Source organism: Vidua macroura, chromosome 2, assembly GCF_024509145.1.
Source record: "Vidua macroura isolate BioBank_ID:100142 chromosome 2, ASM2450914v1, whole genome shotgun sequence".
In the NCBI taxonomy this organism is placed as follows: Eukaryota; Metazoa; Chordata; class Aves; order Passeriformes; family Viduidae; genus Vidua; species Vidua macroura.
The window spans coordinates 30,263,196-30,275,891 of NC_071572.1; the positions used below are offsets into that span (position 1 = coordinate 30,263,196).

Here is a 12,696-nt window from a genome sequence, read left to right on the forward strand (position 1 = left end):
GCAAGATCTTTTTGAAAGGCTACAAACCTAATTTTTTATTGCATATCGCATAAAAAACTTTTTCTGGGAGAAAATTTTTTATCCTGCCTGTGCTTTTTCATTTACTAGAGAAGAAAAAATGAAACTTACTTTTTAGGTAATCTGATGAGGCAGAATCTGTCATAAGCATACAAGAAGACAACATCTTATAAATTTCTGAGTGTTCTTGTTCTGGGAGGAAGTTTAACAAATTCTGATCCAAGACATCACACTGCAAAGAGAAATAACTTTTGAGACAAATAGAAATATCACAACAAGCAACATGCAGAGATGCACAAGAAGATGTGATACAAAGCCTGTGGTATTTGATAGGAGTTTCCTCACTGATTTCCAGGTACTCTAAAACAGAGGGGGAACCTGTTGGACAAACTGAGTGGTCACTTCTCTGTGGGCTGGTTGTCAGATTAAATCTCAGCAATCAGCAATATTTAACGTTTCTCAGAGACCATCAGATGCAGCAGGTATGTCCACACAATTAAATCACAAGACCTGGGAGAGGGCTGGAAAAGGGTGCCTGGCTCCCCATACTGCTACTAAGCCCCATGCACAGGCCTGTTGTGGAATACTGGAATTTTTTCTCTTCCCGACAGAGCCTAACTTGCAGGAGCAGTGAGGCTGAGAGTCATCCTGAGTCAGGCAGGTCAGTCCCAGATCAAGACCCTTCCCGGGGGGATACTCTCAACTCCTGGGAAATGCCCTTGAGGTGGCAGGTCTTGTTCCCCACTTCCTGCATCCTGGCAGGTGGGAGCAGGGAGAAGGGGACTTCCACGTCTGGACATGACTACAGCAGTTAGTCTCCAGGGAGGGGGACTTCACAGCGCCACCAACACAAGCCCTCCCTCTGGCCAGCCATGAGCTGAATGTCCATGTGCCTCCAGCCCCATGATCAGCTGGCTTGAACCTGAAATCCATCCAAAATCTAGGAGCTGAGATCTGGGAATGGAAAGAGAAGATGGATTTGTGCAAAAGGCCATGGCTGGCCCAGGGTGGAGAAAACGAGTCTGTCATGGGCTGCCAAGAGGAAGTTCTCCCTATGCTCAGTGTGGTGACTAACCTAACAGAGTGTATCTGAAAGGAAGCCTGAGATAAAGTGACCCTCCAATGGCATCGACTTAACATCTGTCCCACTTGAGACTACTTCAGGCTGAGTTGGCACACTGACACAGCTTTGTGTGTCATCAGAGCAGCTTCTATCAGATGGTACAGTCATGCTAAAAACATGTAAGCTGTTTATGAGACTGGCAAGTTATTAACCATCATCTATTTGTGTAAGATTGTGCTTTGGTTTCCATCTGCTTTCAATTCATGCTAGCTTTTCTGTGTGGAATTCCTGTTTAGAGTGGTGAAACTTATTGAGCAGACTTTAAAAATCAGAGTGCTATGCTTTATACACACACCTTAAGAAGAATATATTGCTTTAGATGATTCAGTTACAAGTATTACATATGCTCATTACTTGAATATTCCTGTTGTGAAGAATACTTATAAGTTATTTTTATGGCTTTAGTTTATATCTTATTTATGTGAATCCTACTGATACAGTATGTGATAAAGGTTTTTTATACATCTATAAATACTTAGATATACACTTCTATATACACATACTATACTTCACAAAATATAGTACATTGTTTCATGTAATTTTTTTTTTTGTGCATATGAACAAAGAACCTTTGACAGGAAACTGCGCTGGTGAGTTCTGTTCAAGGCTTAGGTGCAATCTCAGAATTGATTTTTTTCTTGTAAATGATAATGATACCACCAGGTTAATTAATCTCCCATCTACTCTACAGTAACTGCAGGAAGACTAGATGTGAGCCATCACCACTCTTCTAATTGAAACCTTTTGTCTCATACTGTGACCAAGCTCCAATTCCAAACTCTTGCCCCTTGTAGAGGTTTGGCACACCTGTAAAACAGTGCACAGAACAGAATATCTGGATCCTGTACACATCAAGACTTCAACAATGCTCTCGAATCAGTATGTCATCCAGAATACATTACTAAGTCAAACAGAGAGATGGAAGCAAATGTTCCACTGTCTCACTGGAACTGTAGAAAATGCCAAGCAAGCTATTCATAGCTAATTCTGCACCACATGCAAAGAGCAGACATCCAATGCCATGGCAAAAAGGTAGGTAGTGAAACAGGCTCTGCAAAGGGATCTGGACAGACTGGATCAAAGACGTGAGAACAATTGTATGAGGGTCCAACAAGGCAAAGTGCCACATCCTGCCCTTTGGTCACAACAACTCCAGGCAGTACTACCGGCTGGGGCAGAGTGGCTAGAAAGCTGCCCAGTAGAAAAGGACCTGGAGGTGCTGGCTGACAGCAATTGGACATGAGCCAGCAGTGCTCAGGTGGTCAGGAAGGCCAATGGCATCCTGGCCTGTATCAGCAATAGAGTGGCCAGCAGGACCAGGGCACTGATTGCCCCCTGTACTGGGCACTGGTGAGGCCACACCTTGATGCTGTGTCCAGTTCTGGGCTGCTCACTTCATCTCACACTGAGTTGCTGGAGTGTGCCCAGAGGACAACAGAGCTGGGGAAGGGTCTGGAGCACAGGTCTTACAAGGAGCAGCTGAGGGAGTTAGAATTGCTTAGCCTGGGGAAAAGGAGGCTCAGGGGAGACCTTATCACACTCTTAGAACTATCTTAAAGGAGGTTGTGGCGATGTGGTGGTTGGTCTCTTCTCCCAGGCAACCAGTGGCAGGACAAGGGGAAACACCCTCAAACTGCACCAGGGGAGGCTCAGGCTGGACATCTGGAAAAATTTCTTCATGAAAGAGTGATTAAGCATGAGAAGAGGCTTTCCAGGAAAGTGGTAGAATCACCATCCCTGGAAGGGTTTAAAAAATGAGTGGACATTGCACTTTGTTTTATTGGACATGGTGGTATTAGGTCAAAGGTTGGACTTGATGATTTTGCAGGTCTTTTCTGACCTGATTCTATTGACAAAATTTGACCATTGGTGATAAAAATGGATCAGTTAGAGGGGAATGGTTTGCAGCTCTGTCTAATTATTCTGCAGTGAGCAGTTCTATGCCACTGGCTGAGACAGCCAGAGTATTGCTGAATGAGATAGGCAAAGCAGACAAAAGATTAACTACAGTGACTGTGGGTAGACTTGTTAGATGAACTATGTTAACGGATAGTTGTGCTGCTAAGCCTGGAATTTACTCTGCATCTTCAAATTGATGGATCCTGCTAAGAGAAGCTTTGGAGTATTTACTCCTGAAAGCTAAGGCTGGCAAAGAACACCTTTGCCTACATGCTGGTCTGTTCTAAACACCATACATCAAGTTCTGCAATAATAGGATGTATAGTTAAAATATTTCTGCAATTTCAACAAAACAGCTGTACTCCAGAATGGAACTCCTTCCTCATGATTTCATTGCTTTTATTGGGGGATGGGGGTAGTGGTTAGGTGGAAAAATTCTTGCTGCAGGGAGAAAAAAATCAAAGTATCTAAGCAAACATGGTGACTAGAAAAAGGATGGTGGAGGGCTGCAAATGAGACAGGTTTCTTTCCCATCAACACAAAAAATAAAGATGGCTATGCACTTGTGTGCTGGGATTTGGCCCCTGTATGAACCTGTGTATCCTGCACTCACTGATTCCCACTGCTACCCTGTAACAGCAACACAGCATGATTAATTTTTATACACTGTAAGGTGCTATGTCCTGGATTCTTCCACCCTGACATTTACCTTAAGCACCCAACACAGCAGAGCAGCTCCTTGAATTTCACTGGGTAGCCCCTGAGGAGAAGTCTCAACCCTGCCAGGGACCTTCTGGAAAAGCAGGCAAGAAAGTACAGGGAGGACCCTTCTCAAGAGACTGCATATTCTTGAAGTCGTAGTGTACCATCTGACTGGCAAATGCTATGAGCTGTGATCAGATTTCAATGAGTTCACTTCAGTTAGAGCCATCCTTACCATGTGAGCTAGACCTCTCCATCTTAGCTGACCCTACAAGTAGTCTCCAGACCTCGTTAAAAAAAAAAAAAAAATTAGAAATACAACAGGGGAAGTTTGTGTTTGAAAATGCTCCATGGAAGTATGGGAAGCTGTGTTAAAGAGAACCAGACATATTTGCTCTCAGCACTGGAACTTTCATGATTTTAATGAAAGAAAATACATCAGTTTTCTTAACAGGAGCCCTCAGAGAGCCCTGCTCTGCATTCTGCCCAGTTTTGCATTCCTTTCATTGCTCAAAGCAGAAGATTTGCAGAATATTTTTTCCCTGTTGTCACAGAGGAGCAAGAATTGGTATTTCGTCCCTCAAACAGTGACTGAATTTAGCTTACAAATAGATCCTCGAGGTAAACAAAATAAGCCACATAGATTTTCCAGATATCACTCTGATCAGTTTTAAAACTTAAGAACAAATGGCAAGGGCAACAGAGGACTAAAATACCCAGTGTGCACCTAGATGCACCCTCAGCTGGGCCCCTGCCCATGGCCATAGTGATTTGCCAACCTGGGGCAGGCAGAAGCCTATATTCCTTGTTCAGCTGTGGCCTCTGGGATGCTTCCTCTACATGTGTGGGCTGGTGGGGCAGTTGTTAACCATTACCACTCCAGCAGCTCCAGGAAGGTCTGCACCACCTCCAGCCTGGTCAGGTTGGTCCCTGACTTGGACAGCCATGTGCTGCTTTTATGCAAATAAAAAGTAATGTCCATTTTTATCCTTATTTTGGGCTGGATACCATGTAAGGTTATCACACAAAGCATGTCATTGGGAGAGAAAACCCGGTTTAGTTTCTGATGGGGCAACTCAGGAATTATAAACATGCATCTATCCATGTTCAGTCACGGCTTCAGACTTCAGGCACAAGGTCTGAAATGTGTCTTCCTGAAGAGGAATACTTTCCTGCAGCAGATCTATCATCTCCACTAAGAACCAGTATTTGAAAGGGACACCAATGAAAACTCCAAATGATGAAAGACAAGGAAATTTCATGGAAATCAGTAAGTGTATGTAAACCCCATAGCCCATGCATAGGACACAGCTCTCCCCACCCTTGAAGTGAGGCAGATGTCAGAAAATAGTCAAGTACTGGTCTTCTAAACTGTTGAGGATGAAAAAAGACTGAAATAGACTCAGTTCAATCTATTGTTGCATAGCAATATTTTTGCATTTACCAGGAGCTGCTCTTTCATCAAGTTCCTTTTGTCTCAGAAGAAAATAATTTTTGTCCTTACTCCAGCAAGGTAGTGTTGTGAAATACATTTGTCTGGGTGGAAAACATAACACATATTTGGTGAAAAACTAAATGAGAGAAAGAGAATAGTAATTTTCTTAAGAACATGGCAGGGGGTAGTACAATAATGATTTGGCAGCTAATTTTTTCTCCTGGGCATGTATTTATTTGAGACCAGGGTACTAAAAATGAGTGTGAGGATTAATCCATAATTATTGTGCCATTTCTCCTAGAGCAGCCTTAGCAACAGGAGCGGGGTTTGGAGCAGTCCCTCTCCCCTGCTCCTCCAGCCCAAGCCAATGCACACGGGAGTGTCTCCTGGAGCAGCAGGCAGATAAAAGAAGCTGAATGTGCCAGAGCATCGGCTGCACTGGTGAAGGGCTGCACCCAGCATCGGCTCCAGCAGCAGCTCCCGGGAGCAGCACGCTCCCCTTGGGAAAGCACAGGGGAGCTGCAGGGAGAGCTGTCAGCAGCCTCTGGCTAATTCCAGATTCAATGGGGTTTTTGTCCTTTACCTCCCTGGGAGCAGAATAAGGCCCTTAACAAGCTCCTCACTGGGCTGCCAGCAGCACTGGTGCTATTCTCTGCTAGCTTAGAAATCAGAGATGGAAAAGATCAGCCAGGTCACCCTGTCCCTCCCCTGGCCAGTCTATTACTGCAGAGCTTTTTCCATTCAAGCTGAAGTGCCTCATAGCAACAAAAACCTGAAGGGTATGAATCAGACAGAGAGTGCAGAGCTGAGTAACAGCAGCAGCCAGCATAATGCAGGGACAAACTCCCTCACCACATTTTCAGGAAAACACTACCCCCAGCACTGTTTTACACCTGCTTCTACAAGTGCAGTGCCCAATTCTACAATATGTAGTAGAAAAGGCAATGCCAGAATTACTCACCGGTAAATGCCCTAGAAGAGGTGTGATGCTGTCAGACACATAGATGATGCTTCCACCTGTGGTTACTGCTATAATGAAGCCATCTAATGCCTAAGGAAAACAGACAAGTTGAGAGTGCTTTAATAGGAATGAGTGGTGTAAACAGGACATCTCATCATGTATTGATCAAAACAGTTTGACTTCGGCACCATATTGTCATCGAGTTGTAGGAATGTTATCTCAAGTTGCAGAACAGTAATTCTCTGATTTTACAGTCTGATTTAACTTTTACAAGACTCTTTGTAGTCTAGTAAAACCTACTATTGAAGCAACAAAGGGCTCACAGGAACATTTCATGTCTCAGTTTTTAAATTAATCACACATTTTAATAATGCAAAATGACTAAGACTGGATCCCTTGGAAGTTATTAAAATGAACATTTGAGCTCTGTGTAAATATCAAAGGATGATGAAAGGATGCAGTCCTATCTCAAAATGGTACTTCTCTGCAAACCCCATAAATCACAGTTTGTATTAATGTAACATTGTATATTACTGGGCTTTCATGTAAGTAAAAGCAATGCAAATGATCAAATAATCCTTAGCCTGAGTTTTAATTGAGTGATTTATTTTAAAGGTCATGGTATTAGATTACTCATTCCAAGACAAATTCACCCTTCCGCAGAGTTTCTTCCTCACTTTGGTCCCATCTTGTGGTAAGCCCCTTCACTCCTAGGACTGAAGGGAAAGGTCAGCCTCATCCCCACCCTCTGCACAGGAGCAATTTCACCTTCAAAATGAGTCTCTTCTTTAGTCTGAGCTGCCAAGTTTTGAGCTAAGTTTTGATCAAAATTAAACCTAGGTAGATTTTCAGATCTAAGGCAAGATCAACTTAATTTTTCAGGGGATTCTCCACAGAGTGAACTAAAGCTAGATGATCTTCAGATCATTGTAAGGCGAACATCTCAAAAAATTAAGACACAACAGTAGGTGCTCAGATAATATATTAAAACCTTCCCACTGCCATTAGGGAGTCACCAGTGAGGCTCCCAACCCTTTAAGTGGAGCAAGTCTGGGTCCTTCCTGTCAATTCCCTGATATTCTGGAGTCAGTTTTGGCAGCAGTACTTGAGCAGCAAAGGCCCTGTGAACATGACTGAATCAGAGCAGTGTTTGACTATGCTCCAGTGGCCATACCTGCTCAGGAGACAGGTGTACTGCAAACAGCCTGACCAGAGAGCCACGGCGTTACAAAACCATACTGCAAAACCAGGCCTGCCTCCAAGCCAGACTTGCAGTTGATCTTGTAAGCCACAGCACATCCTTCCCCCCCGCCACTGACTTCAATAAGGGAAAGAATTCTGAGAACACTGGAAAATGCTAATTGTTAAAAAAAAAAAAAAAAAAAGGAAAACACAAAGCCTTGAATAAAGACACAAACATATGTTCCTTTTTCCAGAGAATGCTGAGCACCCACAACTATTTAAGTCAATGAGAATCTGCTGGTACTTCAATCCCTCAAAAGCAAGTCAATAACTTATACCCCAGTAGAAGAGTGAATGTTTAGCATCTCTGAAAACCCTCCAGCTGCTATAGTTAGTTTGATTTTGTTAATCTAGGTGCAGAGAATATGTTTTTCTTTAGTGCAGTACATTCAAGCTGTTTTCTAAAAAAACATGATAGCTGTTAACCCATAGAAGAGAGCAGTGGTTTTAAGAGGCAGTTGGATCGTGCATGTTACTATGGTGAAGGTTGTTAGTTTTTAAAAAATCAACTCTTTATTTCATATCCAATGCAAATTACACATAGTGACTCATATCAGAACTTTGTGGTAAAATCAAGTTAATGTGTGCACACATAACTCTGTTTTTATTTATTGCAACTGGACATTCTAACATTAGGAGAGCATTTTCCTCTTCAAAGGTTTTACTATTGCATCAGCCCTGGACAGACAAACAGAGCCTAATGCCCACTGTAACCTGGTGACAGCCTTTTCAATGTGGTAAAAAAAGGCCATTTTCAGGAAAGCTGATATATTACTGCAGTCAATTATGCCTTGAATCTTTTGAATTAGTGCTCGGAAAAAAACCCTTCCCATCTTTTAATAGCAGGATAGGAAAAACTTCAAGCAGTCTTGTCCAAATGCTAATAAAATAAGATTAGTAGAAAGACAAAATAGCAGGGAATGATGAACATCTGGCACAACAGGACATCCCAATAACCAATGTTATTTTGAAGGGCATGGAAAATCACAGTAGCAAGAAGGTGATTTATAAGCTGGGAAACCAAAAGTGATTGTTTTAATCTAAAATTGTGTAGCATACAAGTAGAATGAACAAAGACCCAACCTGTCAAAACAACAGTCAATTTACTGCTTTCTGAGGGACATATTTCAGTGCAGACTGAAGGAGTTATGTGTGTTAAGTTCCTGTGCACAGAGATGGAAATGGCCAGTTGTCAGAGCAATGGGAGCAAAGCATCTCATAAAACTAGTCCAGGGAAGTCTCATCACAACAAATGGCAATGGCCAAAGGACTCCCAGCCTCTGGGAGCCAGCAATGTGCTCCGGGCTTTATGCCACTCCTTGGTGGTGAAGTTCTCCCCAACATCCTTCCCTGCCCATCACCAGAGCCTGCATCATGTGCCATGTTCACATCATTTGTGGGAGGAGAAGCTTGTTCTCAAAGGACACTGTGGGGCTGTGCAACATCTGTATGTTCAGTACAGGAGAAGACCCTTGCTAAAGGCAGTTCTAGCTATTACTGAGAGGGAAAAATGCATTCGAGCAACTCATTTGCTTTTCATTTTGAACCTACATAAATACCATTGCATTGCCTCCCTTCAAATCCCAGCTAGCATTAAAAGAACCTATGCTATAATTGAAAAACTATGATTGCAAAATGCTAGAATAGGAAGGGTTTGATAAGGGCCTTGAAAATCAGAGTAGAAGTACCAACTGTATCAAGCCAAGAGGAGCTGTCAGGCTTTATCTGCTTGTTCAGCACCTAGCACTAGAGGGACGCGACACCACTGCGTTTCAGGTGCTAATCTTGCATAAATATTAGATGCTAACAACACCTTCCAAGAACAGGAGAAAAACAGCCATGTGCCCTTTATCTCACCTCTGTTTGTAAAAAAAAAAATATAACCTGTCATTTGAATCTTTGTCCTGAACTGCTTTTCCTGGGAGTTGCTGCACAGCTCTGCAGGCTGCAGCAGCCCAGCACAACGGTACCGCTGAGACAGAAGAGCAACAGGGGGGGACTTTAATCCCAGTGACAGCTCTGCTTGATGGTCAGATACAGCAGTTCCCAAAACCTCCTCTTTTGGAACTGCAGATGACAGTTTGTTCTAAATGCATGGGCGTTTCCATGAGTGCTAGACAAAATTAGGAAAGGTGTATGTGCATGTTTACCTCCAACATCAGCTGGGTGAATTCTTCATTGCTGAGAAATGAAGGCTTCCAGTCCTGCTGAATTTCAGAAATCTCCGTCTGTGCTGAGACTTCTAGACAAATAGAATAATTACATCTTTAAAATTCAAATTAACTTCTATCTTGAAATATTACATATGGGTTGCTATGAAAAGAGAGAAATAACCTTTGTTTTCAAAAGTTGCAGTTTTCAAGCCCGAAATGTTTTTCTCATTTTTTACTCAAGTCAACTTGTACTGACTTCAGTGGGAGCCTGTATTCACAAGGCCATTGACTTCAAGCAGCATTACTGGAGTATTGATCGAAAGGTAAAACCACTTTGCATGAAATTAAAATCAAGGCAAGGATTAGCATGTATCCAATTGCTATTTACAATTTACAGCTTCAAAATCAGGATGCTGGAGAGGCTTCAGCCTATAGCTTCTGTGCCAAACAGAACAGCAAGAAAGCTCCTTCAGATAAGCCCCAAAGGGCTGTGACTCCAAACTGCAGAGCTATTGCTCCGTTTTCCAAAAGGAGAACTAATCACAAGCATTTGCGACAGCTTTACACCAGTGCTACTGCCACCACCCTCTCCCTACCTTCAGCCACATGGTGTAGGGCAGCCCAGGAGAAGTAATGGAGCACCAGCATCTCATCCCAAATCCTGTCTGGAGGGCAGGGTCCCCTGTGCTGCCAGCCCATAAGGCCCCAAGAGGAGATCTGCCCCACTGTTGTCTTACCCTGACCCCATGGCAGCCTGCAGAGGGCTTGCTCCTGGAGGGCTTTCCATGGAGGAGTGCAGACACACCGGGATAACAACTCACAGCTTTGCACTGAAACTGGGGACCATACTGGATAGCTGGTTGCACTGTTTGCCTTTGGAAAACGGTCACTTATGTTAGCTCTGAGTCAGACAGGATTCTGGGGGACAGCTCTCATTTCCAGAAACTTGAGCTGGTTTATAGTTTGCTGCTCACTCTACTTCTCTAGGAGGACTCCCTCACTCAGGTCTAGTAGTGAGGGATGGTGAGCACAGGCTTTTCTCTTTTCATCACCTCCTGCTGATTAACGCTTTAATTAATCCTGTTGATTAACACTTCCAGAGCAATGCTCCGTATTCAGAGCACATAGGCAAACTGGCCAGAGAAACACAAATGGATAAATGATACTAAAGACAGTAAATTTCTACTAGTGCCTGTGCATTTTGTCACTGAGAAAGAAATCAAAGCCTCTGCTCAGGCTGTATTAGTGGAGATGCAGCTGTTTGCTCCTACCAGCTTGTTTGAGTTGCTTTCTGCATGCTGGGGGCTGTCACTGGCAGCACAGCAACTCTCCACAGTCCCTATGGTTTCACACACAGGTTTGAAAAGCAGACTAAAGAAAGAGTCCATCAGATTTTTTTAAGTAGTTTTAGAATATAGGATACTTTCAGCAGATCTGTAGCTTGGAAAAGCCAATGTACATGAAATGGTGACTGTTGGAAGAATTGCTTGAGATCTGGGAGATTATGTGGATTATAATGAAGGAGGCTGTTTATGAAGGAAAAAATCTGAAAATTTACCTCCTTTAGATGTTATGACTAAAATCTTGGTTTAGCCTACCAAATGAAAGGGGAACATGATTCAATATACCAGATCCAAAGTATGCTGACGATAATCAACACTTTTAAATGCCGATGCTTTGTATTATATTCTGTGATTACTAATCTGGTTTAAAAATAGATAACATTTGCTTTTTTTTAGCAAGTACACAAACCCCAGTCACATTTTGACCAAATTGCTGTGGAAAGATTTGTGAGTGTTAGCTTTCCTTCACGTAGTTGTTTTTCAAGGAAAAGCATATTTTGGAGTAAATTATCTGGACTTTCAGCTACACTTCTACACTTATTTCAAATCTTGGGTGATTGTTCTTTGCTTAGTTTTATAATTTAGCATATTCACATCTTCCTTTGCCTTGGGCAGCGAAAAAAAAAAGATGAGTCATTACTACAATTTTTTAAAAAAGTGTACATAACTATTCAACTTTGAGATGTCCTGGTCATCCCTTCCTTTACAAACCATAGGTTAACAGTTGAACTCATTGGTCTTAAATGTCTTTTCCAACCTAAACAAATCTATGATTCTAGTTTGTCTGTGGTAAAAATTAATTTAAGGAGAAACTGCACTCTAATGCCAGAACCACTATAATTATTTCCTCAGTAAGACTGACATCTGTGACTCCATTCTGTTGAGAGTCATGATATAAGAGTTTTAATGGTCTTTCCTGTTACGCCCAGAGTTCTCCATAGAGTGCAGGAGGGAGGTGCTGGATGAGCCAAGGTAAGCCCGGCGATGTAGTGCATCATCCTGTGAGACCCCTTCCTGCTTTCTAGGACCAGGGGCATTCCCCACAGTCACCCACTGAAACCTCTTCCTCATAGGGGCAGAGCAGGAGAGCCCCATTTTAAACCAGTGCCCTGATTTATAAGGGAGGAGCATTTCAGTTCACCACTACTGGTGGATGTCAAAGCATCAGGAAGGCCACAGTGCACATTCCTCCTTCTGAATAGAAACTAGACCAAAGAGAGTAGATCAGCAGGGTCAAAAATCTCCTCTGCCCTCTTTGAAGGTACATTTCTAAGGGACTTAAATGCCACCGGTGCAAGAATTTTAAAAAATGAACTCCTAGCCTTCCGATGCTGAACTTGACTACTGCAACTGGATGCTCTGCACATGTGATGTAGCTTGTGCTTGTGCAAACTGGGTGAAGCATGTCAACTATCTGTGGATGCAATTTGCTAATGCCAGCTTCAAAAAAGGAGGCATTTTCTGGTCTGAGCTTTCTACTCAATGTGGAAAATTGAGTCCTACACAGTCCACTGAGGAGCTGGGGTGCTGAACAGATTGCTTCCCTGCATTTTTTTTTCTGCAGAGAAACTGGGGAGAATGCTTTGTTCTTCTACTCAGAGTATTGCAAATTTCAAGTAAGGGAATCTTCCCTTTGCTCCCAAATCTCTCTTGTTCAAAGCATCTGTCTTCTTCATGAGTGCTGCAGGGCACTGTTGCCCTCTTTCCCTCAGTTGCTGCCATTTGCCCCCTTCTCTAGCAGGTTGAGAGTCACCTTCAACTGAAGAGCAAATAAGGAGATGGATTTGGGCAGCACAGTGTCTGCAAATGATCTTTTTTGA

At 42.8% G+C, this 12,696-nt stretch overlaps 1 protein-coding gene across 4 annotated transcripts in view; it reads right to left on the reverse strand.

The window, feature by feature from the left end:
• NPAS2 (neuronal PAS domain protein 2) overlaps positions 1–12,696 on the reverse strand; it is a 105,426-nt gene that overhangs the window by 36,048 nt on the left and 56,682 nt on the right. For all 4 annotated transcript variants that reach the window (XM_053970737.1, XM_053970740.1, XM_053970739.1 and 1 more), the window contains exons 4-6: positions 9,531–9,622; positions 6,139–6,228; positions 130–250 (exon numbers count right to left, since the gene is read on the reverse strand). In XM_053970737.1, the coding sequence (XP_053826712.1) occupies positions 130–250; positions 6,139–6,228; positions 9,531–9,622 (303 nt within the window). The remainder of the gene's footprint in view (positions 1–129; positions 251–6,138; positions 6,229–9,530; positions 9,623–12,696) is intronic.